Below are 27,811 nucleotides of genomic sequence, written 5' to 3'. Positions count from 1 at the left end.
TAAACCATTTATAACTTTTTGCTTTTATTTAAATGTTTTCTGAAAACATTGATTACAACCTTGCCTCAAGTTCACCCATCAACTTCAGCCACGAAAACTCAATGTTGTTTGAAATCCAGAATCCTAGTTGCAAGGGGTAATGTAGTAGTTGACTTCGGCAACTGGAGAGCATAGTGGATTACAACATAGTCATTCATAAAAACAGAATGGTGCAAGAGACTCTTTGGTGCCAAAAAAAATGAAAGGTAACTGTCACTGGTGTATTTATGAGTGTTATTGAGAATAAAGCAATCAAAGTATAAACTCTTCCTCACGGTACTATGGAATCATTAGTCTAAAGACACTGGAGACTCCTGTATCTTGAGTATTCTGCAAAGAAATATCAGTGTTAAAGAAAAGCTGCATTAAAAAAAACAATTAGAAGAAACTAACTGAGAAAGACAAATACACCTCTACCTCGATATAATGCTGTCCCTGGGAGCCAAAAAATCTTACTGTGTTATAGGTGAAACCGTGTTATATCGAATTTGCTTTGACCCACCGGAGTGCGCAGCCTCGCACCCCCAGAGCACTGCTTTACCAGGTTATATTCAAATTTGTGTTATATTGGGTAAGGTTATATCGAGGTAGCGGTGTACTGTGCCTCTCAGGAGGAAGAAAAGAGACTTCAGTTAGGGCCCTTTCCTGCAATGGGCATATCACACTTCTAAGATCTGTGTGCTGAGATCTTGCAGGATCAAGGCCTTAGTTTTCTTCCCAATTTCAATTGGGTGTTTATGTGATGATGTACTGGGAGCATCAAATATTGAGTAAACTCATGAAAGAACATACTGCTCAAGTCACAGTACAAACTCAAAACACAAACAATTTTACTGCTTTAGTTATATTCCAACACCTAGCCTTAAGGAGAACCCCCACACTTCACACGGAAGCAAATAACAAACCTTAAAGTAACTTGCAAATTCAAATAACTCAGGATTCATTAAATTTTTTTAACCAGATAAATGTTATAAGAAGTCAGACTTATTCGGGAAATTTTTAGACTACAATGTATTAGCCAATCTTTGCTTCAAGATACACATATATACAAAATTTAGACAAATTTCTAGCTTAAGTAGAACAGCAGGTAAAAGGAGAAACAGAGAGATAAAGGCCCAACTTCTGCCATCACAAGCACTTTAGGGTTCCACATTGACTCCAGACACTATTGCATGCATAAGGTGTGCATCAGAGTTGCATATATGTATCTGCAGTTATAATTTAGCTCACTGTTTAGTTTCTGTTAGAACTCCTTCCTTTCAACTTGATCCAAGAGATAAGGGTTCTGTAAGTAATTTGGCTGCAAAAGGAATGAATAAACCATTCGATTCTCTGAAACAGTAAGATGTGTAGTCATTTTAACTACTTGGCTAGATTTGTAATATTAAAGCAATTTTCCATTTCAAAATCCTATTCTAACTTGAAACTAAAATATCTATGAAAGAAATACAACAGACTAAAATATCCAGATTCTCAGACTTTCTTCTGGAATTGTAAACCCTTTAAATGCAACAATCCATTTTTAATGCAAGTTTACTTCACTGGACTACCACAGCATATCCTATATGCTTTTTTAAAAATCAGTGCTTGTCTCAGTGTATTCAAATATACAGCTGAAACATTTGCACCCCCTAGCTGTCACAGGTAAAACACAGTACTTATAGCTAACTTACATTCATTTTCAACTTCAAATTTATTGAGGCAGTTTATATCAATGTATCCATAAAATAATTCAGAAATAACCCAAGTTTACCATTTAAACATCTTCATGATTTATCCATTTACACACTCAGTACACAAACAACCCAGCCTCTGTACAGGTTCATCACATGCAAACCACCCATAAAGACAAAAACTTTAGTTAAAAATAAGTCACAACTCAGTGTACTGTTTCAACGGCATCTCCATTTACCAAATGGCACATTGAATATTCTGTAAAATAAGATGTTTTTAACAATCTTGTTAAAAAATTCTTGGGCAAAATATTTCTAGACTTAAAAAACATCCCAAGATTTTTCAAAACACTCAAGATACTATACAACTTATAACAACCTTGAAATAGGTTTACAAGGTTGTTAACGAAGGTATTTACATACCCAATAATGTAAAGCAAAAAATTCAGATTTCTAATGACAAAATGTGATGCATTAAAGATTTATGAAATTAAAATTAAGGCTCTTTGTATAGTAATTTATGTAACTTTACATAATAGCCAACTTTGGAAATGTCAGTCTTGCACATTCTTGTCAGTCTACTGCATTTAAAGCAGTAGAGTATATTAAGTATTACTTTGAATAATTACAAGCTACTTCTATGTTTGAGCATGCTTTTGAAACATTGTAGTTATTAAATATTTACAATGTGTAGCCTTCAAACTTTATGTAAAAAGCACAAGTATGACTGCCTGACTAATACAAACACCATACTTGCAAAAACATTTTTGCTTCTCAAAATTAAATGCAATTACTACAGTTTTAAAAAGCAAACCAGTGATTTGAAAAGTTTTAGTATGTGCCTGAACGTGGACAGCAAAATTTGCTCAAATAACTCAGACAGTAGTGTTTTTCAGCTTAGATTGAAAGTTTATTTTGTATCAGACTTCAGCTTCTTTAAGCACATAGAAAAATTAAATATTTAAAAAAATATTTCCAAGAGCATGTATGTTTTCTGAATGATGCCCTCATATTTGTTGAAAAACCACTACTGTCTTACAGGGTGTAATGATTGGTCCACAGTTAAATTTCAGGATTTGTGTTTAACTGAAAACAACTTACTGTATTTCAAACGTCATTTCTCTTAAAAAGCACAGGGATGTAAAACACTGAAGACAGAACAAAAAAATGGAATGGTAATCTAAGGTTCAAATTCATTAGCCATTTATCCTACTATATCAAAATTTGCAGTCAGAATTGTCTTTATTGACTTTATTTTAGCTTTTGTACACAAAGAAAAACATGTTCATATCCATCATGAACAAAAACTTAAAAAGGCAGAACTAGAAGACATGTGTGTTCTTCACCAAAGCAAAGCTGTGCTAAAGGTTCCAAACATTTCCATTTTTAAAATAAATATTTTCTTCTTCCGGTGTCTACATTCCAGTCTTCAGAGTATCACTGGAAACTGAAGCCTATCATGAAATACACACATTTAAATAGAGTCCCAGCTCACTGTGTTTGGTAACTTGCCATACCATATCCAGCTTGATTAGGTATTACAGGAGCAGCTTGTCCCTGGGCAGGCTGAGCACCAAATCCACCCATCCAGGCAGCAGATGGAGTTTGGCTTTAAAAACAAACAAAAAAAGGCAAGCCAATCAAGTTATTTACAAAGAGATGCAAAATCTGATATTGCTTCTGTTACCTTCTACTCCTGCCAAGGTCAAAAGCTTCCCAGCTTCTCACAAATATAATGCACATACAGGGAGATTTTAGGTTCTTCTCCTAAAATATGCCTTCTTCTGGAAAAAAACACAAGCCAAGAAACCTACATACTAGCTGCACGGGCCAGCAATCTCCAAAGCAGAAAGGTATTGTTCAAATACATAAAAGGGAATTATTAAGGAAATCAATTTTAAATGCCCCCATTTAAGTTAAACAAAAAACAGACAGAATTTGGTTTCCCTCAGATGGAGAAGAAACATTCCATTTGTTTCAAGAGCTCTCCGGACCCTATACAGTTTTCTTATCTACAGGAGCTGATGACTTGGCAACTTGGTAGCATTTGGAGCAACTTAATTTTATAAACTCAGCAATATGTATTGCACCTTTTCCATTAATATTCAAATGCAAGAAAGATTTAATTTTAGTATTAAAGACTAAGTTAATCAAGTTAGACAGATTTTATGTAGTACTTAAATATAAATTCTTGCTGTAGCCATAGCCAAGTTTCTCTGGCTTTATTTCAAATGGAAATATAAATGCAACATAATCAGTCTGAAGCCACTTAATTGAAGAAACACTTGGGAACAGACAAACAACATCAACTTCTCAGCTGATTTTACAGCAAGAGTTAACATTATTCCAAGAGCTGTGCAAACTTCTATCAACATCACTAATGTATAAAAAAGGAAAACATAATGGAGACACCTCTGGGTGGGAGAGGGGGAACATGCTGACAAGTCAGCAGTGAAAAATATTACTGTGAAATCATCAGGAGAATATTACACAATTAAGACAATTTTTAAAAAACTGTTCTGGACATATATTTTAAATACTCTTAAGAGCGGATGAATGATCAGTTAGGTGGATCATACCCTTCAGAGTTAGTATGCCACTTAGGTAAATGAAATTCAACAGACTTAAGCTTTCTAGTGCAGAGGGTTTGGCCAGAAAGGCTTGAAGCCAAGAGCACTCCTGATACCAAATTAATCTGAAGTGAGGCTTACTGGAGAGTTTTAACATTCCTGGAGAACTGCAACACACCTTTTTTAAAATATTTGAAACAAATATAATCACTTACTCTACTCCAAATCCCTGTTGATTCCACGCTTGACCATACATTCCATAAGATGGTACTTGCCATCCGTTGGCCATATATTGCCCATACTGCTGTGGATTTCCATAGACTTGACTCCATTGCCCCCACTGACTGTAGTCAACCTAGCCAAAAAAAAAAAAAAAGTTCATAGTACAACTCTTAGGCCTGGTCTACACTGGGGGTGGGAGGATGGGAGTTTGTGTGTCGATGTAAGATACGCAACTTCAGCTACAGGAATAGTGTAGCTGAAGTCGACGTATCTTATTTCGACTTACCTCCCGTCCTCACGGCACGGGATCGACAGCCGCGGCTCCCCCATCGACTCCACTTTTCGTCCTGGTGGAGTTCCGGAGTCGACGGGAGCACATTCAGGGATCGATTTATCGCGTCCAGATGAGACGTGAGATATCGATCCCCGACAGATCGATCGCTACCCACCAATCCGGCGTGTAGTGTGGATGTACCCTTACAGACGTATTAAATTTAAGGTTTCTGGCAAGGGCAAAACCTTAATCTATGGAGTTATGATACTGCTGGAGTTACAATTCTTTGCTTTAATTATTGAAAACAGAACTGCCTTTGCAATAAGGAATTTAAGGTTTCATTACCACCATAGAATAATTGATTGGGGATGGAGCTAGTCTTCAGTAGCTCAATTAGCTAGAATTCAGATATTTCTCAAAGCTGCTTCCCATCTTGAATCATACAAGAAGTTGTTCCTACAAAGCCGCAAGCCCAACCTGGTAGGGAACTGCAATGTGCAGTACCAAAAAGACCACACCATGCAATTTCACTAAATGTCTTACATTATTATTAAATTAGTAATTATCAATGGGGAGAGATAATGATCTTACACGTAACACAGCTGGCTTATGCAAAAAACACACACTACTAAAACCAGATTTTAAATTTAATTACCTGTTGGAAGTTTTTAGTCATATCAGGGGATTCTTTACCCCAATAGCATTTAACAACATGTCCTTCAATTGTAGTTCCATTGACTGAAACAATAGCATGTGCCGCACTTTCATGGGTTGAAAACCTAGAGATAAGATAGAAAAGAAATTAACATTATGTTTTACTATAATTGATAGTGCTATTACTTTAAAGAACTGTGAATGCATGCATGCATCACAAGTAGAACTGGGTGAAAAATTGTTGACTGACTCTCCTCCCCTTCTTCCCTCCAAATACAGATTTGGTTCAATCGAAACATCTGTGAACGTGTGTTGAATTTGTCAAAATAGTTTAAAACAAAAAAATCCAAAAAAACTTTGTTTAGAAATGTACTTCAATTTCATTTTTAATAACTCAAAATCTAAACAAGTTTTGAGGTTTTATTTATTTTCTTCCACTTTTCAGTTTGCTGAAAGTTTAAAATGTTGTGTTTTGGGTTGACACAACCTTACCTACAATGACCAGCAAATCAAAAATCAATCAATAAGAAAGATATTCAGACAACTCTAATCACAAGAAATGCAAAAATCTTACACCAAATTTTGGCTGCCTTCGTAGGCCTTTATTTTCTGAGGAGCAAATGCCCATGACCTTTAAAGCTTCAATTTCTCCTACAAATATATAGTGCAACAGTGAGAGCTTTTAATTTAACAGCACTGCTAATTCAAGTACATGTTACAGAACAATACATGAAATACTAATATATTAAACAATCGTAGATTTAGTTTAATGGCCTTACCTGACAAATGAGTACCCTTTTTCTGGAAAAACTCTAATTTCCATAATCTGTCCAAATGGTGAAAACGTCTGCCTCATAAGTTGATCTATAACAGATGACATTTTCAACCAATTCATTAGCAACCTTGGGGGCTGAAAACGCATTAGTTGTTTAACACGTCTTCCATACCCCCAATAAAAGTGACTCATACCTGTTAGTCCAGAGGCAATTCCTCCACAGTAAACAGTACAATTTTTTGGACTTGACTGATTTACTACATCTTCAAATCTCAGTTGTTTCGTGCTATCTATACATAGAAAGGGTCATTTTAAAACATTAAAACAGGATTTGGTTTCCAATAATTTTTATATAATTATAAAATTATACAGTTGACAAATCTGCTCAATATTTTAAGACAAATCAACAGGAAAAATAAGAATGATAATGATTTAATATACTAGGCCTTTTATTCCTGAATATGTGGGAGTCAAACACATACTGAATTACTAGTTAAGTAAATTTGATGGCTTAAGGGTATTGCTAACTGAACATTGTCACGTCCAGCATAACAGTACATGTGCTGGAGAGCTAATACAAGGTTAATACAAGCATCTTACTTTCTTGTGTACTTTTAGGAGCAGGTGGTTTTCGTGTTGCCCAGTTAGTTCTGATTTGACGGCCGCCCAACCACTGGCCTCCCATGTGCACAATTGCATTTTCTGCATCCTGAAGGACATCAAAATTAAGACTCAATCAATGTTCATGGACAAGGAAAGAAGATAGGTAAGCCTACTATTTTTGAGAATGCACTCGTTTGTCATTGGGATTAATTTACATATAGCAGCAATACCAGTTACTAATAAAGTTACTGCAGTTTTCAAGGCTTCGGGCATTTAATATATTAAAGCAGCTACATTACAAAATTTTGCAGTAACATCAAAATCCAGTAATGAAAAAATTACTTCACTAGTGAACTGCTATTTCCAATGCACAGAATACACAACAGAAGACAATGGAAGCCATGTGTATAGCAAGGATATTATACCTAGACAAGCAAACAGAAACAAAGCCTATAATTGAATACCCAGTGGTCTCCCGATCAACGTTATAAAAAGGTCATGTCTACCAAAAGCAACCTTAACTAAAATAAATTAACCCAAAACGTAAGAGTTTAGTTTACAAAGCTCAAATAATACTATAATTAGCCTCTTACCAACAACTATATGGGGAACGCAGTATGCAAAAAAGCATTTAACAAACAGATGGAAAGTAACAAGAATCTATTATACTTGGATATAGAAAAACTTTCATAATCAATTATGAATTTCGTTGATCTTATTCCTTTATCTAGACTATTCATAATCAATACGCTCCTGACTCACAGATTTCCAGTGTGACAAATTATGTATCAAGAAGGAATTCCTGCAAAAGGGTATTGCATCTTCGTGTTCAAAACCATTATCAACTTGGTTGCATAGTGGTTAAATTTTGGTAGTAAATGGTGATATAAGAGGAAATACTACATTCTGGGAAGGCAGAACTGTATGTAAGAGGAATTTGCAAAGCTAAGATTGGCCGTACCTTCTCTACCACCCAACCTAACAACCTCATGTCACCCATTTTTCCCTGATACAGCCTTCTGTTTGCCCCTTCATGGTATTCAACTTACATCACCTCTGAACACAGTCCAACATTTACAGAGCCATAAAGCAAACATCATCATACAAACATGGAAAATAAACACAGCCAACAGTCTGAACAGCTTAATTCAGACATAATTCACAAGTGCACCCCTAAATACAGATACTTTGAAGGAGGAGAGACAGTCATATGGGGCACAGTTTGAAAGACTGTTTCAAGTCATGGGGGCTAGGACAGGTTCCATCTCCCTGAACTGCAAGGTGCAAAGCTGAGAATACATGGATGGAAATTCGGAGGAGCTTAAAGACAAAAGCAGGAACAGAAGCAGATGAGATATAACAGTGATCCTGGTCCCACAGTGTGCTGAGCACTTTCAGGACTGAACAGCACAAAGCACTCAGAACGTTGTAGGTTTGGCTCTATGCGTTTCATGTTTTTGGAAGAAAATAAGACTCAAATATGACAGAGAAAGGGAGGGATACCAGATAAAAACAGACAGGCACATGCAGGAAGTAATTTTTAAAACACTTATTTCCACTTAAAATAAGCAGCAGGTGATCTACATAGACTACCACTCCAGAAAGCAACAAACCCAGCCTTTTTTTGGTATTCTTATCAGTTAGAGTTTTGTTGTTGTTTTTTAATTAAAGTATCTGGTACAAAATTATGTGCTCCTATTTGACACTAAGAAAATACTAAGTGCCAAACTGAACTGTGTTTTCACTGGTATGCTGTTAAAAAAGGAACAATCATGTAATTTAGGCTCTATATAAATATAAATAGTCTCAGAATTTTTCTGCAGGGCTGGAAACCGAAACAATCTTATGATAATGCAAGAGAACCAGAAAATAAAAAAAAATAAAAAAAATCTACTTTTGCTGTCTGTATTAAGGAATGCCAATTAGACAAAGCATAATGGTAAAATGTAAACTAGAGTTTCAGTGTTTTCAATTTTAATAAACCAAGATTTCTTATTATGATGTTCATCATGGAATGTCCTTTTAACGATGAAATCACTGAACTTCATTCAACATTACAAAAATGAAAGAACTATGTGAAATACTTCCAGCAACAAAGCACTAGAAGCATGTTTGTTATAATCCCAAGACCCTGAAATATTTGTACATTTGTCTTTTTCAATACACAAAACAAGCTTAGGAAGGCAATATGGAGGAGTCATGTAAACAATCCGTCAAGTACTTTTGTATAAAAATAGCTCTGTTTCTCACAGCTACCTTGTGTGGGCAATTCATTTCACAATATGTTCTCAGATAGTCTAGTTAGCATATGGTATAACTTAAAATTACTCTTTATAAAAAGCACCTTGTTGTCATAAATAGTGAGGATGTACCATTAACTATGGACACTATTTATTTAACATAATTCTAAAAAAAATAAGATTTTTAGCTATCCTATTAAAGGGATAGTCAATGTAAGTCACTTCTGTCTGGAATATTTTTACCCATTACTACTATATTTAAGATTACTGGGGGAGAGGGGAAGGAATCTCTTCACTTTTACCTTTTCTTTGACAGTACTTTGTTTATAGTCAATTTCAATATTTTCCTCTAAATGATCAATTCATTTACCTTAGGAAAGGGATCCTTAGTAAAAGTATCACAGCAAAAGAGGCAGGGAAAAAACTTTTAAAAAAAATAAAGGGGAAAAAAATCTGTAAAATTACAAAAATTGGTGAGATGACTCTGGCAGGATTAGTATTTGAAACTTTCGACTTCCCCTGCCCCGCCCCCAAATACAGATGACTTCAAGTCTCTTTAATCACTGCTTTGCATAAATACTAATCTGTATAAAGATTATTCCTGCAGCGTGGTTACTCACCAGTTTATTATAAAATGATACAAAACCATAGCCTTTTGATTTTCCAGTTGCCATATCTTTAACTACCCGTGCATCCCTGTGAAAAGAAGCACAGCTGTATGAGGGAATTATTATTAATCTTCAAAATAAAAACTAAAAGGAACCACACACACTGTATTGTGAGCATATTTGTTTTTCTTTTTTTATAAATTCAGTTAGCCCTAAAACTATAGCCATTCCTGAACTCTCCCTATTGCTTCTTTACCTGTTAGAAAAAAGCAGTAGGACAAAAAAATAACATGTAATAAACATGCAACCTATCCACATAACCTCTTCTGGCTAAAACTAAAATGCTCAAATTCGAAGTTTAAAAAGGAACAAAGTTTCCTTTTCTAAAATTCTATTAGCTAAGATCCTCTAAGGTTTACTGTTCTATAAATTACTGTAACAGTTCTATCTACTTTACCATGCATTTTCTAAATAGTTAAATGTCTCCTGCCTAGTGATACAAAATATATGAAATATTAAAAAATTGAAAAAGAGGAAAAAAAATAGGAATTAAAAGGCATACATGGCCTGGTTAACAGATTTCTTTATTTTTCTTGGTCAATTCTCTACCATCATTTTGGAGTTTGGGCAGCTGTAAATTTTGAAAAATTGACATTTTCAGAAATTTAAGAAAGGATAATAAAACTAACAACAATGCTAAGCACACCAGTACGAAAACAACAAATTTACACAGAAATTTTTAGTGAGTAAGTTAAAATGATTGGAAATATAGAACTGCACTGAATATAGAATGTTAAAATGTAAATACTAAAATATGTATATATAAATAATGTATAATAAGAATAAATAGAAATGAGAAAAAATCTACAACTGAGTTCCAGTGTGCACAGTTCCTTGCAGTTAGCCTTCAAGATCCTGTCCATTCTTATGAGCAATTCTGCAAAATAACCAGAATGCTATTACTTTTAATTGTGACTTGGACTTTAGAAAAACTGCAGGTCTCAGGTATAAATATAGACTGAGAAATAGAAACCTGTATTTTTTTATATTGATTTTTAAACAGTACTACTTACCACATTTAGAGATAAAAAGCAAAGTAAACAACAAAATAGCAGAAGATAAGAAATAAGGTTTATGGTTCATTTAAAAGTGTACAGAGCAAGAAAAATGAGAATTTTTGTTCTTAGCAGAAATATAGTCCTGTAAAGTAGCACAAAAAGTTCAAGTGTAACTTTTTTTTTTAAAAGGATTTTAAAAAGAAAGTTATATGAGATCAATGTACTTTTTTGAAGCCACTACCTTATTCAAAGACACATACATGCTTTAGCACTTCAAGAATTCTTGTAATGTTTAACATGTTCAATTAAAACACAATAGCTGTTTTGAAATCTAACCTCTAATATGTAATATAGATAGGTATTTATCCCTCAACTGGCAGAAGTGTGCACAAATATAAACACAGCATTTTTTCATTGAAATACAGCACTTTTAACTTAACCCCCCTTCTATTAATTGAAAAGTTATTTCATACTTCAGGAAAAAAACTTACATTATACAAGATATGTTCACAACTTCGCTAAGTTTTATAACTAGCTACACTTAATGCATCACAAAATTACACCTTGATATTTACCTGCTTTCCTATACTGCCTATAGGCAAGTCTGATGGAATACACCCACTTGTAATTTTTGAAATCACTATTCTGCACGCAAACACTAGGCAAAAAAATTCGTCACACTAACAAAAGCTGTTGATTTGTAATTTTTCTGGTTATTCAATTAAAAACCGGAATGACCTTTATATGTAAATTAGGTTAAAAGCATACTGCTTTCAACAAGATTGGAGAACAGAATTCATTAAATGTATTTATAAACATGTGATGCACAACCTGAAATGAAGACATCTCACCATCCACCCCAATATAATGAAAATCTTATCACACAATCTGCAAAAAGATGAAGAAATACCATTTCAGACAAAAAACAAACTTATGCTAGAGTTTTCCCTGAACTGATGTTTGCAATATTGATTATGATACTTACGATATTTTACCAAAAGGAGCAAATGCTGACTTGATGTCTTCTGTTGTTATTTCTGGACTTAAATCCCCAACAAACACATGGAAGTGATCTGCAAATAAAGCATTATCTAATCAAATATTTAACTGCTATCTAGCAATTTAACTCCTTGCATACTTCTGAAAAAGTGAGTTTGAGCAAAGAACTGGGATCCAGGAACTCCCAAGAAATTTAATTCAAGGATTCCATCAGGCATTCAACAGCAATTTAACTTCTCCACCTCAGATTTTTAAAAAGGCTCCAGAGGTGATCCTGTCAATTACCAGCCAGTAAGTCTAACTGCATTACCAGGCAAACTGGTAGAAACTATAGCAAAGAACAGAATTATGAGAGAGACAGATGAACATGATTTGTTGGGAAAAAGTCAACATGCCTTTTGTAAAGAGAAATCGTGTCTCACCAATCTATTAGAATTCTTTGAGGGTGTCAAACATGTGGACAAGGGGGATCCGGTGCATATAGTACTTGAACTTTCATAGAGCCTTTGACAAGTTCCCTCACCAAAGGCTCTTAAGCAAAGTAAGGAGTCATAGGATAAGAGCTAAAGGTCCTCGCTTGGATCAGTCACTGGTTGAAAAACAGGAAACAAAGGGTAGGAATAAAAGTTCAGTTTTTACAGTGAAGAGAGGTAAACAGCAGGGTCTCCCAAGAATTTGTACTGGGACTAGAGCTGTTTTCAACATATTCATAAATGGTCTGGAAAAGGGTGTAAACAGTGAGGTGGCAAAGTTTGCAGATGATACAAAATTACTCACGATAATTAAGCCCAAAGCTAACTGTGAAGAGCTAAAAAGAATCTCGCAAGACTGGGTGACTGGGCAACAAAATCGCAGATGCAATTCAATGTTGATAAATGCAAAGTTATGTACATTGGAAAACATAATCCCATATATAAATACAAAGTGACAGGGACTAAATTAGCTATTACAACTCCAGAAAGAGATCTTGGAGTAATTGTAGTTCTCTGAAAATGTGCTCAATATGCAGCAGCAGTCAAGACAGCTAACAGGACGTTAAGCACCATTAGGAAAGGGACAGATAATGACAGAAAATATCATAATGACACTATATAAGTCCATGGTACGTGAACACCTTGAATACTGCATGCAGTTCTGGTTGCCCCATCTCAAAAAAGATAAATTTGAATTGGAAAAGGTACAGAGAAGGGTAACCAAAGTAACAGGGATATGGAATAGCTTCCATATGAAGAGAGATTAAAAAAGACTCAGGACTGTTCAACTTAGCAGAGACAACTAAGGAGGGATATGACAGGGGTCTATAAAATCATGAATGGTGTGGAGAAAGTGAAATGAAGTGTTATTTACCCCTTCACATAACAGAAGTAATTGGGATCACATGATGAAATTATCAGGCAGCAGGTTTAAAACAAATATAAGGAAGCACTTCACACAATGTACTGTCAGCCTGTGGGAACTCATTGCTGGGGATGTTGTAAAGGCCAAAAATATAACTGGGCTCAAAAAAGATTTAGGTAAGTTCACGGAGGATAAGTCCATTAATGGCTATTAGCCTAGATGGTCCGGGATTCAACCCTATGTTCTGACTGTCCCTAAGCCTCAGACTGCCAGATTCTGGGTCTGGACAAGACAGAATGGATCACTCAATAATTGCCCAGTTTTGTTCATTCCCTCTGAAGCATCTGGGATTGGCCATTGTCAGAAGACAGGATACTAGGTTACATGGACCATTTGACCATCCTGCGTCAGACTTTCTTATGTTCTTTAGTTTCCACCATTTGTAAAATAGAGTAAAATACAGGGAACGTTTTAAGACTTCAATTGTAAACACAAATGTGGGTATTTCTGCTATTAAAACTCAGCATGAGAGGTAAAATACAATAATATTTAGACATTTGTCACTGCAACCTATTTTTACACTAATCTCTATACAAATATTTCAAAATGTAATGCTGTGGTATTACTTACTGGATGTATCTTTTTTCTGGCTACTCGGTGTTGTTGCCCAGTTTACTTTGACCTCCTGAAAATAAATGTCAGATTTAGCAAAATTCATAAAACTAGGAAGTAATGTACACTCAAAGGCCACTTACAAATATTAACCTACACAAGTTCTCCTCCAATAGCAAGAGAAAGAGTTTTTTTAAGGCATCAGAGGATGTATTTTTTTAAGCAAGACTGTGATGAATTGTTTTCAGTGAAATTCTTCACATAATTTAAATATTTTACATAAATCTAATTTCTTAAACCTTAGCTTTTTTTTATACAACTTACCTTTCCCAAAATTTTTCTCCCATTCATCGCAGCTAATGCAGCAGCTGCATCTCTGTGTTCATAAAATTCCACAAAGCAATAAGGGTCATTGCTTGTATGCTGCAAAACAGAAAATCCAACAGAAGAGTTGACCCTTCTGCTATCGGGTTGCTGAGAAGAAAATCCAGGAAAAAATATTACTTATAGCTAGAAACTTTAACAATGTTATTTCATTAGTATTAGATATAACCTTTAAAATAACATTAAGAATAATACATTGAACTCTTATTTTTAAAATTATTTTTGAAGATATTTTGGACATTTCTTATCAAGGTTAAATCCATTTTTCAAGTCCTCATTTAGCATTAGTCTACTAAGCTTAACACAACAATTTACCTTAAGGTTACTTTCAGAGGGGAAAAATGGGTTTCGGAAATTCTGCATCTTTAAAACATACAAAGAAAGCCCAAAAGGTTTATCATTTCTCTCCTATCCCCTCCAAGTTTTTCTTCCTCCTCCTCCTGATTGGCAAAATCTTTCCTTTATTTGCCAAAGGACTCCTTGGTAGACCAGAAAACTGGAGTGGGAGATCTTTTAGCTCCAACAAGTGAAAATATTGAATCTTGTCAACAGTTGGATGCAAATATCTTTTGAAGGAGTCAATAGTAAAGCGTAAAAGTGACTAAAAATCCTCTCTTCACAACTGGTCAAGCTTTAATCTCAATACTTATGATGATATAATGCTACATGGTCTCCAATCATTCATACTGTATGCTACGAACTGCTGGGGTTGGAAAGACCTGAAATTGTAATATAAAATCAAGCAGATAAACCTGTTGGACTTTCTTTAGACATTTTGAAGCAGGGAAAAAGAAGGGTACAAACAGCCCCATCTGCCCTTCAGGTCACTTTTAAATAATACTAATTGCTAAACAATTTTATTAAATACAACAGCGACATTAAATGTAAAGAAAGTCAATGACTTCTGAGAAGCCAATCAAATCGTAATCATCATTACAGTATGAAATTCAAACTCTAGGTTTTAAGCTTAGTGCACACTGCAAACATTTTTCACAAAGTTGGAGTTTTACACTGGGATATCTGCATTACTGATATTCCATGTACAATCCCAGGACCAAAGAGCTCATAAAGCAAGTTCTGAAAAAATGTTAATTTAAAACAAAATTCAGTTCACTGTAAGAACCTCATTTTCCCTTCTGCCTTCTTTCAGATGTATAGGAAAATTTCTGTTGTAAATTAATTGCTAACCCACCGTGCTCTTGCACAGCAGCACTTTCTCCAGTAATGCCAGCAAAAATGTGGAGACTGGGTCTTTATTTCACACTACTTTAATCATTATTTGCCAATTGTTGGTTCATATGCGAAGTATCAGATACAAAGAAATGCCTATTTAAGGGATAATATGTGCTCAAATATAGTTTCCAGAGGGATATAAAGGAAGGCAGTCACTCACCCACATCTCTGATATTGACACAAGAGAACTGGATAGTTTGGCCCTAACGTAGCACTATGGGACAGTGAAGAGGACAGAAACAGCCCTTCAAAACACCCTCAGTACGGGGCATCTGCCAACTGGTGCAGAGCCACCACGTAGTCTCTACACTGGCCCTCTTCTCAGCCCCTGTGATAGGGACATGTTAGGAGGAGGACAGGATGTGGCTGGAGGCCTTGGGAAGCATATCTTAGAGTTTGCACAGTCTCATGGCTTCACTAACCACCAAGAGTAGGGTAGGTGCCCAGGTGCCCCAAAACACCACAGATACAAGTGAGGCTTAATGCCCCCTTTCTCTCTCCCCCCATCACATTCCTGTTACATGAAGAGGAAGAATGGAGGAAACTAAGGATCCATAGTACATGTATTAGAGTTTATTCTTCCATTAGAACCTGCCCAATTGTCACCCTCATTTCAATTAAAGGGCCTTTTAAGGAGTGATTTGGGGTACCTCAGTTTTTGGGTGTCCAATTCAAGATACCTTTAAAGGTCCCAATTTGCAAAAATTACTGAGCATCCACTCTCTGAAAAAAATCAAACCCATTTAGGCCATCTCAAGATGGGCACCCAACATCTCTAGTCAATTTTTTACTATTTGGTCCATGTCTTCTACAAGAGGGATAACAAAAATGGAAGCATAGAGTTGAGAGCAAAGAAAAGTAGCACACTAATTAGTCCTGGGGAAGAAACTATGCACCATCACAGATGGACATATCCAATACTATTTCCACTGGGAGAGATGAGAGAGAAGTTGGTGACTAGGTCTTGAGCAAGATGCTCTTAAATAGGAGAGCTAGTTTAGTGCCTGTGAAAAGATGAGAACTAAACACTGATTTTAGAGAGAGAAGGACAGGATAGGCAGGTGCCGCTCAATCTGTATACATAAGTATAGTTTTGCCATGTCTTCACCTGCAATAGACCCACTATTCTAGTTCTGGAAAACAGTCTGCCAGTTGAATGTGAATTATGTACTCATGTTCAAGATGTACAAATGGGAACAAGGAGTAAAGGTGTTTTAAGGCACCTATTACTCAAACTAGGTTTGAAATGCATTTCCACAAATTAATAGCTGTTATACTGACCTACTGTACCAACCAGCATAATATTTCAATCTAAATCTGAATGAGATGCAATTCCACAGACATTCAGATATTTGCAATCTATTAAACACAATATAAAATACAAGTGTTATCATGCTGATTGTAGTGAGCCACCCTAAGAGAAACATCATACATTCCATATTCTGTTTTCTCTCAATCTGAAAACTCAGACAAAACAAAGATGCCAGTTAATAATTTCTAAAAGCAAGCATTTATATTTGGTACTACTACAGGCCACCAATTTCAGGTTGAACTTTGAATGCACACACACTTTAAAGGCCATAAAAGGGCCCCGCACATTTGGATACTTTATTACAGGTGAAACCTGTAATTTGACTAAGAAAATGGCACTGATTCTACTCTTACTGAGCTATTTTCTTTCATATTAGATAGCTAAGTCAGATAACTCAAGGATAAACTAGTAGACTGGCTAAAGAGTACTGGGTCAGTGAAAGTCGCTGGAATATCTCAACCCTTCATCCATTTTAGATTATTTATTGACAGCTGCTAAAGTCACTGGGTAAGAAAGTGAACATGCGTGACTGAGAATTTATCTACAGTAGATTTTATACTATAACTCCATTTAACCATCCATGGTTATTAAAAATGTAGAACTATAAAGATTGGGTTAAGATGTCTGCAGTGCTAGAAATTTCCATTAAGTTGTCATGAAACCAAAGGATGCAAATACTCAATTATACAAGCTGAAGACTGTCTTGGAAGGAGCTTATTCCTAAAGAGTACATGGCAACAGAAACTCTGTTGCATCAGATGTCAGCTTGTGCTCAAAGACTGTCAACTGCTGAGTCATGCATAGTGTTGAGTCCAAATAGATAGAGCCCTGCGCAGATACAAAATTATACTCATGGATTCGCAGAGTCACAGATATAAATCAGTATCCTCAGAACTGCACAGCTCTCACAGGAAAGGCAGCAGTGAAAGGAGCAGAACATGGGGCTTCTGCTCCCATTAGCCAGCGTCCCGCGCCAGCGGCTCCTCAGCGCAGCTGTACTGCCCCATCCATGCCTACTGGGGCGGGTACCAGGCTCACCGGCAGCTGTTCCTGGTCGCGCTCTTGTGTTCAAGTGGCATGCACACCCCTAGAGAGGAGACGCAAACAGCTGCGTGGAAGGGCCAGGGGCAGGGCTGGGGACAGTATGGAGGAGGAGAGGAGCTGCCGGCGCAGGGCGTTGGGTCCTGGGAGTGGCAGCCCCACATTCTGCTCCTTTCACCGCTACTGCTCCTGGGAGAGCCCAGTGGTTCCATGGATACCAATTTATATCCGGATATTTGGGTATAAATTTGTATCTGTGCAGGGCTTTACAAATACAGCTTGCTTAAGAAGCCACATTCTACCATACACCAGTGTTGCAGAGATATGCCGCCAATCTGATTTTCTGCATTTTTATGCAAAACCAGTATGCTATATTTGAAACCATTTGGAAATGGAAGGCCTTACCTCTGTTATCATTTTACAGCTTTTGCATGGTCCAATCTGGCTGAATAACTGAAGTATAAGTACTTCAGTCACATCTCTGGAGAGGTTTCCTACATAGCTACACAAGGAAATAAACAACATTTTAAATCCAGCAACTTTATCTTCAAGTTTATAATAGATTTGAACATATTATATGATTTCTATGTAAAACCTCCTTTTAAATATCCCACACTGAACAAAATACTTTAAAATATTTGCATATGAACTTATTCACAGTTACTAAATGAACACGTTTCCTAAATTATAAGATTGGCAATGCAATCGAGATCATGAAACTAGAAATAGTCATGTAATAGTACATAGCAGTATTACTTTTGTCAGCAGCAACAAAAAGGGAGAATAGGCAATCAAATTGGGAATGATGTTTAAAATCAACTTTTAGTATCCACTGACTACCTGCCTAACACCATTTTGGAGGGTAGGAAAAAAATTATTCTTTTATATATCCAACATCATATTCCTTAAATATTTTATTGATATAACTCAGCCACATGTGAAGATGACAAGTTATCTCATAATTAGAGAGCTCAATTCTTTAGTTCTATTGCATCTAGTCATTTGGGGAAAAACACACCCACAAACAAGCAATGTAACTTAGAAGGTAGTATAGACAAGGAGTATTCCACAGGCGTCTGTTGTGGTAACTGGGAATTCTAGAGGGAGGGTAAGTGTATTTAAAAAAAAAAAGTACACATGCACCATACACTCCTGCAAGTTTTGACCAAAAGTCATTCTCATACAAACTACTATACTGCCCTTTCAATTTTTTTTTTTTTTTTTTTAAGACTTAAGAACTTCTTAGTACTTACACAACCTTCATGACAATTCCAAATTTAAAAGTGTATCGGTTGGTCAATTTCAGGCCAAAAAAAGTTTCCTACTCAAACTCCAACAGGAAACTTCATTTACTTTCTTCAATACTGAAAGCTATTAGAGAATCTAGAATTCACCTCCACAAAAGATAAAGCCATGTCATGAAAAACTGCTGAAAATATACATTTTCTAATTTGAATTATCAAATTTCAGGAATTAAATGCACAGGTGTGGAACTGAATTTATATGTAAAAATTGTACAGAGATATTCAATGTGTGTGTTTGTCAATAAAGCCTCCAATATGGAGGACAGTAACATTCACATCATGTAGGTATATTTACAACTTAAGAGTATCACAATACCATCCAACTATAAGTATTCAAGTGTGCCTGTTAAATCACAGACATTTTGCATTAACGTATCACTTTCAAAAAACTTCAATATGAAGTTTAATTCATACAGGTAAAAATGAAGGCAGAAATACACTAAGTGAAAGCCATTTAAAATGTCTGAAAAGTTGCTTCCTTCAACTAAAAAATGAGAAACACCAAATTATCTTTAAAATCACTTTTTAAACACTTACATTTACTCCCTTTTGTCTGTTTATTACCTTTGAAAAAGCCTGAAAAACTCTCTGCCAATGTTATAGTTCCCTATTGGTCAGTCTTCTTCTCCAATGGCGCTGAAATCAACCCTACCTACTTAACTGGTTTTGCACCAGTACCACACAGATCTAAATCAAGAGAAAACCTTTTAGGTTTCAAAACAGCACTTGTTAACTACAGTTTCTGTGAAGGTAAAGTATTTGTTTCTCTAATCTCTCAAAAGGTCTTAAATTTTAATTGGGGTCCTGAATAACTTTTTTAAGGTATCACCTGGATATAAACTTTCCCATTTAGAACATGCATGCATATTTACAAAGTCAATTCTATATACAGTAGGGAAAACTATCAGAAACTAATGGTTCACAACATTTTAGAATAAATTTCACCAAAACAAAACTTTTTTAAAAAAGATATCCAGATAAACCAGCTACATACAAACATATACACACATACACACACACACACAAAAAAAAAAATATACAGCAGCCAGCTACACAAACACTACCTCGACATAAAACAACTCAATATAACACCAATTCGGATATCACGTGGGAAAGCAGTGCTCGGGGGTCGGGGGGGCTGCGCACTCTGATGGATCAAAGCAAGTTCGATATAACGCAGTTTCACCTGTAACACGCTAAGATTTTTTGGCTCCCAAGGACAGCGTTATATCGAGATGGAGGTGTACATAAATATATGCCATATAAAATTAGTTTAATTTAAAAAAAAAAAGCTACTAATTGGAGGAGGGAAAACTTTTTGGCCTGAGGGGTGCATCGGGTTTCGTAAATTGTATGGAGGGACCGTTAGGGGAGGGGGTTGCGGCCCGGCCCCCAACTCCTAACCTCCCCTCCCCCCATTCCCTGACAGCCTCTGGGAACCCTGCCCCATCCACACACCCCCGCTCCCTGTCCTCTGACCCCCGCCGCCCCATCCAACCCCTCCTCTCATTACTGACGGCCTCCCCAGGACCCCTGCCCCATCCAACCACCCCTTCTCCCTGTCTCCTGACTGTCCCATGCCACTCCATCCATACCCCCTCCTTCCTGACTGCCCCCCTGGAACCCCTGCCCCCATTCAACCCCACTTCCCTACTGACCGCCCTGACCCCTATCCAGACCCCTGCCCACCACCCCAAACTCCCCTGCCCTCTATCCAACCCCTCATTTCTCCTTGCCCCCTTACTGCGCTGCCTGGAGCATCAGTGGTTGGTGGCGCTATAGCCGCACCGCCCAACTGGAGCCAGGCCACTTCACGGCCACCACCCAGCTCACAGCAGGCTCTGCAGCTACGCTGCCCTAGGAGCTCACAGCCCCACCACTCAGAGCATGGCGGCCGCTCTGGGGGAGAGGGGACAGCAGGGGAGGGGCTGGGGACTAGCCTCCCAGGCCAGGAGCTCAGGGGCCAGTGAGGATGGTCCCACGGGCCGGATGTGGCCCGCAGGCCGTAGTTTGCCCACCCCTGGACTAAACAATGCTTAATGTATAAAGAACTTGCAGACTATTCATACTCTGAACACAAAATTTAACCTTCAAGGATATTACTAGAATCAGACAAAAAAATCCCTCCAGATTATAAATAAAATAATCCTTGTCAAGAAATAACCATTATTTTTGTAGGACCTACATAATGAGCACTTGTGTTTCCTCTGCTAGCGCTGCAGCAGTATAAGCTAACACATTCCCAAATGGTGTACATAGTCCACACTGATCAACTGCACGGCATGAACATGACAGTAAACACAATTAAGTCATGTTGACTTCATCTCTATTGTTTCAAAGAAATGAGAGAAGACGTTTGCTATATAATAAAAGATCAGAAAGAGCATCATTCCAAAGTGTATATTAATACTGTGCAAAAACTATACAAAACAGAATCTCCTTCATGCTGGCAAGAAACTAAAGAAATCATTCTTCAGGAATTAGCATAAGCTTTACTCCACACTAATTTAAAAAATTTCCAAAAAGAACAGTAGGTAGACTTATATAACTATTAAAACTTTTGCATAATGATTTTTAAGAACTTGCTATAACTCATGTTTCAGCCATTTGTAGGCTGCTTCCTTATGGAAAAAAGCAATATTACCCTGGGACAACTAATTCCTAGATTTGAAGGAAGTGTAATGCTTTATTGCAATGGTGCCCAACGCGGTGCCCATGGGCGCGGGGGCATCTTAATGCGCCCGAGTCCTGGCCCTCGGGAGAGCACCCGCCGGCATTTCGGTGGGGACGCCTCTCGATGACGTCGTCTGCCATTGACAAGTGACGTCATCGAGAGGTGGCGCTCCCGAATTTTGGCAGGGACGCCTCTCGTCGATGGCAAGCGGCATCATTGAGAGGCGTCACTGCCGAAATTTGGCAGCATTTTGGCAGGTGCTTCACCACCGCAGTGGTACTTCGGCTGGAGCTTGCCAGCCGAAAAGGTTGGGGACCACTGCTTTATTGGCTTAAGAACAAGCTTTTTAAAATTCCCTAAATGCGTATCAGATAATTGCATCACTCTATATTGCAGTGTTTTCCTTCAACTTTCAGTGTTACAAAAAAAATAGACAAAAGCAGTTTTAACACTATTCTTAAATCGCTACCATTCTGAAACTGCGGTACTGTAGACTCAAGTACATCTCTACTACAAAAAAAACCACACACACCAAAAACCTGCAGCAGCAAGTTTCAGAGCCAAGTTAGACTGACTTAGGCTCAATCTATGTGGCTAAAAATAGCAGTGTAGATGTTCCCTTTAGGGCTGGAGCTGGGTTTCAGAGCCCAGGCTCCATCCCAAACAGGAACATCTATGGTGCTATTTTTAGCCCTTTTGCACAAGCCCCATTACCTCAAGTCAGCTGACCCATGGTCTAAGACTCAATGTCACGGTTTTGTTTGTTTTTGCAATGTAGATGTACCCTCAGACCAATCTGTAATATAATGTTAAATAACATAAGCATAGCAATATCTGCAGAGTCCAGATTTCTAGAACTACATGAACAATTTGACCACGCAAACTTATACAAGTTTGGGCCAGTCGGAGTTCAAGAGCAAGATTTAGCTTTAATATTTTATGCAGTCTTTGTACTTAATATTAGCACTGCCCCCAATATATTCAAAGATGACTTAAAACAAAATACAAATATCAAACAACTTTGGTGTAAAGTACTTGACTATCCCAAATAACCAGGATAAGGAAGACACTCAGCACCTTTGGAACTGAAGTCTTATGTTACCAAAATCCACTTCCCATTAAGCCACAAAACACCAGCTTAGCTTGAGTGGCAAGCCAATATACTTGTGACTTCACAACAGCCAGGGAAACAGCTACCTGTAACATGCAGCCAGCCTAGAAAGGTTTTTTAATATAAATTGTGTATAGTTTAAAAGTTGTACTATGTATTAAGACTATAAAATACTAAGTTTGCAGAACTATGTAATATGATGTTGTTTCGAGCAAAGCAAGTGCTTTCAAAAATACCATTTTCAAAGTCTTCCAAGCTTTTTATATTATTATAACCCACAGGATGATAGTATGATTTTGCAAAACTGAAATATTATACAACAGAGAAAGGCACTTATTATACCTCTCTAGGTTGTCTCCTTAATTCATGGGACATCAATATGCTGTGGCTTCATGCACACTGACATATTTGTACGGTGTGTTCCCTTCTATAAAACTGTGGCACTTACATACTACACTGATAGGCATAGTTTAAAAACCTAGACCAGATACCAGAAGTCCAAGACATTGTACTACTGAACGATTTTGACAATGTCTACAGACCAAGGACTTCTCTTCACTACCGGGGTAAGTCAACCTAAGTTACGCTACTCCAGCTATGTGAATAACATAGCTGGAGTTGACATAGCTTAGATCGATTTACCCCGGTGTCTTCACTGAACTGCATCCCGTCGACTTACTTTAATCTTCTCAAGGAGCTGGAGTAACAGGGTCAACCAGAGAGCACTCTGTGGTTGATTTAGTGGGTCTTTACTAGAACCACTAAATCGACCCGATGCATCGATTGCAGCAGTGTGGATCTCCCCGTAGTGAAAACCAGCCCCAAGAAACAATATCTGAAGTTCACAGATCCTGTTAAGCTAGTAGAAGAAAAATCCTAACAGTAGAGTACAACAATCAACTAGGCAGAGGATGGAAAAGACACTATGAGGGTGACATGTTTATCACTGTACAATAGGCAAGTGAGGACAGCTATGTTTATAGCTATTTCTTTTTGGCCCATCAAAGTTCTTCCAGGTTCTACCTTAAAGGAGGATACTGAATGTTTGTGGGGAGGGTAAGAAAAGGGGTACGTTATATGATGAAATTTTCACATAAATTCTAACTCTCTGACTTGGTCAGATGGCATCATCTCACAGATACTGCTAGTGAGCAGCAGGAGAAAAGGAAATGCTTTAGAAATTCCATATTGTACTATAAAAATTTCAATTGAAAAGAAATTACCTTTATCTATGAGACTTAGCTTTAAGTGAAGTTTGAGATTCAAAGTTTAACAGTTTCAGCTCAGTGCCCCACGGATCAGATTCCACATTCCAAAATACATAATTTGGCATAGTCGGTGATATAACACCTTTGTGTACAGTGGTGAGTATTACAAAACTTGGAGAATTAACAACTTTAGTGTGCAAAAAGGGCAGTCCAAAGTCAGAGAACAGATCATTGGTAGGAATCATGTTCTAGCTTCCCAGGGAATCAAAGTAATAGACTTCAATGTCTATTGTTTGTGAAGGATAAGGATCTGATAGACATTAGAAGAGTAAGTTTGATTCCAACTAAAACTTACTAACAACACATCTGGTTGATATGAAAGTTCTAAAGTACTCTTACCAAAAGAGCTTTTGAGGCCTCAAAAACTGTATTGCTTTTTTGTTAGTCTAATATATTTTATTACTGATTTCAGTCTCAACCAATGTGGCACTGAGGATCAATTCAAAAGTACTTTTTTGCTGTTACTGTCTATATAATGTTAAAAAGGAGACTCTGATAAGCATCCAGACACCATTATATGAGGCACTGTAGAGGTAAACATAGTTCTTTCTTCTTTACCATACTGCCATGTTATGCTAAGTTATAAAAATAAGCTGACAATTTATCAAAATACTACTATTTCCTTTGACAAGTAAGCCAACAATAATTTTTTTCAGATTTATATAAAAGCCTGTGAGCTGTGAGAGGTTAAATGGTCTTTAAATTTCTGGTATTTCAGATACTTTTAACCATTAAGTCATTAAACACCAGAAAGTAATATAATACCACTTGATATACTGTAAAATAAGTTAACACTGTAGGCAATTAATATTTAAAACAATTACTTAGGACCTAATGCCTTTAGGGTTTTTTTCCAATTAAAACATTTGATCCCTAACTTGCAGGTCTCTATAGAAGAAAAAAATGATAACGTACAGTATTTTCCAGTATGGCAATAGAAGAGAACTCCTAAGATCTATTATCTCTGGTAAGTGAAATACCACATGCGCACAGAACCGTGACACTTATTTTATTGACCACGTGATTATACAATTGATCAATTGGGTTTAAATATAAAATATCTACTACTTACTTTAAAAACAATTAGAGTTCAATTACTATTTGGTACTAGATGTCAGTGAGCATCTTGTTCAACTGAAAAGGCATGAATGCTATACAGTAACCATAACAAAAACAAAAAAAACCAAGATGAGCATTTAAGTGAGAATCCTAAATTTAAAAACATTATTGGTATTTCAGATGAAGCCAGAGGTGTTGGAACGTCTAAGCAATTCTACAGCAGGATTTTTGATACTATTATGCAAGAGAAAATTCTTTGTATTTTAAGAAAAGCACTTACTGTATATTAACTTCACAAATTAAGCAGAGATATAATCATATGTGATTATTCAATCTTCTTCTGCAGCTCTTCTGAGGTGTTATTTCAGACACCTTAGCACAAATGTAATCTTGTAATTAAATGGCTAAGGGTTAAACTAGTTCACTTCCTGATGCCTCAATCAAAAGTATAAACTATTAACTCAACACCAGAACTTGACAGCAGCAGCAGTCAGAACACATTTAAAACTTAGCCTAGTTCTAAGTTTCCCAGAAGTTTTTTTGTTTTTAGAGGGTAAGTCAGGAGTATATCTAATTCATTAAATTAAACCTCACTGTGCACCTTACTCTTTTCTCCTTCCCTCACTTAAAAAAAAAAAAAATCCCTAAGATTATTCCCCATTGTCATAAGTGAATTCCAAGTCCCTTTAGGTAGTCAATATCCATTTCCAAAAGTTATTTGGGGTAGAAGGACTCAAAGTATCACCTCAAAGAGCAAAGGTAGGCCTTGTAATTGTTATGCTAAATCAGGAATTATCAAATCCAACTTTTGTGGATTGGGGAAGAGAAGGGAAAGAGACAGACTGTCACCTAGAAAAATAAAATTGGTTAGAGACCAATTTTATTCCCAACTCAGTCTGCATTTTTAAGTGTCTTAACAACCCAAATTAGCCTCCAAAGGCCATTTCAAAGCTATTTTCCAAAGGCAGGCAAAAGGGCACCCTCCTTCTTGCCCACATGCACAGTTTGAGTCTTTTGTATTTCATATAGTACAGAAGTTCTCAGACTTTTGTACTGGTGACCCCTGTCACACAGCAAGCCTCTGAGTGCAACCCCCCCCAATAAATATATAAAAAAGTGTTTTTAATGTATTTAACACCATTATTAATGCTGGAGGCTGACAGCTCACAACTCCCCATGTAATAATAACCTCGCAACCCCCTGAAGGGTCCTGACCCCCAGTTTGAGAACCCCTGATATAGTAGATACTGCTCTTCACAAAACTGGCAGAGGGAGTTGACTTTATAAACTAACTAAAAATAGTTTGAATAAAACTTATTTTATATATAGACCTTTTAAAACGCATATATAGAGTGCCTATTTATACTTTCCAAAATATTCCAACATAACTAAAGCACAGTATATTTCAATATGACTATTAGCAAACTAAGCAACTCAAAAGCTCACATTTGTTTATTTTAAGGAATTTTTGTAAGATTAAGCTCATTTGCTTAGAAGGAAACCTTCAAGCTGTTAGTAAGTCACCACACACTGACACAAAACTCAAGATGTAGTGATTTCTTATGATAGTGTATACCAAAAAACATACTATATAAGCACTGGAGAAAAAAATGACTTTTCTAAACACCCAGTTTTAGGGAAAGAACCCCTCTGTCACAATGGTCTTCACCTCAACCCAGGAAAGAAGATAAAACAATGAACATCTGTTTCATGACACCACAAACTAGAACCATGAGGAATCCATTTACCTTGGAGTAGTTGTGGGTATTCTTCTGCCACATATACAATTCAGGTGGGTGAAGGGAGGGTTTAGTCACAATAACGAAGCAGGCGTATGTACATGCCTATCTTAATGCTCTTCCCTGAGCCTTAAGAGTACAATAAGGTACATGTCTTCCTCGAAACTGTCAGCCATTGATTACGCACCCCATTCACGATTCTGGATCTCCCCAGGGCCTCCCTCTACACTCACACAGCTTCTGACTCTCCACTTCCCTCCCAAAGTCAGTATCATCCTGACTAGTTTCCTCCTCCTACCTCACTTACATTTTTGCACTTCGCCTTTCAGTTGCTGGATCCTCCCCTCAGTCGGTATTTTACTCCTCTCCCTTCCCACACTTCCAAATCCTGGACCATGCCTCCCCCCACCCAATATCCTCTGCCTCCCTCCAGGTTGTGTTCTCTCCCCGCGAAATTCTCCTCCCCCCTTTCCCACTTTCTCTAGTTTCCTGTTCCCTCCCTCTTGCAATCTCGGTCGCCCCCAACTCCCGTCAATATCATCCACTTTGCCCTTCCTCTCTCCAGTGTCTGTGGTCTCCCCTCGCCCCCCACCCCCTCCCGTCAATATCCGCCTCCCTCCCCAGGCCAGGCTCCTCATGCTGTGGCAGCACGTCCCGCGCCACGCTCTGAATTCCCTCCCCACCCGCAATATCCTCCCGCTAGTTCCCGGGGTCCTCCAACCCCGGGTCCACCCGGGGGCTGCTCCTGGCCAGGCCCCCTGGGCTCCCCCCGCCCGGCTCCCGCTCCCTCTTCACTCACAGGGTCCTGGGCTGCCCGTCGTCTTCCATCACGGCGTGAGGGCCGTCCGCAGCCGTCTCCGGGGGGCGCGCTGGGGGGGCTCCGCCGCGCAACGAGAAGGGAAGGTGCGGGCCCCAGCTCCCCTCGCTCCGCCTCGCCCCCGCGCCAGGTCCCGACACCGCAGTCCGAGCAAGAGAGGGAGGCAGCACTACAAAATGGCCGCCACCGCCAGCCACTCAGGAA

The 27,811-nt window shown here is 37.6% G+C and overlaps 1 protein-coding gene across 4 annotated transcripts; it reads right to left on the bottom strand.

Moving 5' to 3' along the window:
- Window positions 1-2: 2 nt before the first annotated feature.
- On the bottom strand, window positions 3-27,811 carry TIAL1 (TIA1 cytotoxic granule associated RNA binding protein like 1). Of its 4 annotated transcripts, XM_050959043.1 has the most exons (14): window positions 27,590-27,810; window positions 18,041-18,137; window positions 13,990-14,139; window positions 13,684-13,738; window positions 11,702-11,789; window positions 9,671-9,746; window positions 6,808-6,916; window positions 6,402-6,497; window positions 6,212-6,296; window positions 5,434-5,557; window positions 4,498-4,637; window positions 3,230-3,321; window positions 1,270-1,339; window positions 3-369 (listed from the first exon to the last, which is right to left on the bottom strand). In XM_050959043.1, the coding sequence occupies exons 1-13, from the start codon at window positions 27,616-27,618 to the stop codon at window positions 1,299-1,301; spliced, it is 1,182 nt and encodes a 393-aa protein (XP_050815000.1). In that variant the 5' UTR covers window positions 27,619-27,810; the 3' UTR covers window positions 3-369; window positions 1,270-1,298. The 4 variants fall into 4 exon arrangements, with proteins under 4 accessions (XP_050815000.1, XP_050815002.1, XP_050814999.1 ...); XM_050959045.1 differs by having other exon boundaries at window positions 3-1,339; window positions 13,990-14,088; window positions 27,590-27,811; XM_050959042.1 differs by having other exon boundaries at window positions 3-1,339.

The sequence above is a fragment of the Gopherus flavomarginatus genome, chromosome 6, assembly GCF_025201925.1.
Source record: "Gopherus flavomarginatus isolate rGopFla2 chromosome 6, rGopFla2.mat.asm, whole genome shotgun sequence".
Classification (NCBI taxonomy): domain Eukaryota; kingdom Metazoa; phylum Chordata; order Testudines; family Testudinidae; genus Gopherus; species Gopherus flavomarginatus.
Note: the sequence above shows the minus strand (reverse complement) of the source record. Positions and strands in the feature narration are given on the sequence as shown.

Coding starts and splice junctions, on each gene's coding strand:
- TIAL1 (XM_050959042.1), bottom strand. CDS start 27,618: ATGGAAGACGACGGGCAGCCCAGGACCCT. Junction 11,790..13,683: donor CCAGAAAAAAGATACATCCA/GTAAGTAATACC, acceptor CTTTATTTGCAG/ATCACTTCCATGTGTTTGTT. Junction 5,558..6,211: donor AAAGGGTACTCATTTGTCAG/GTAAGGCCATTA, acceptor TCTTATCTCTAG/GTTTTCAACCCATGAAAGTG.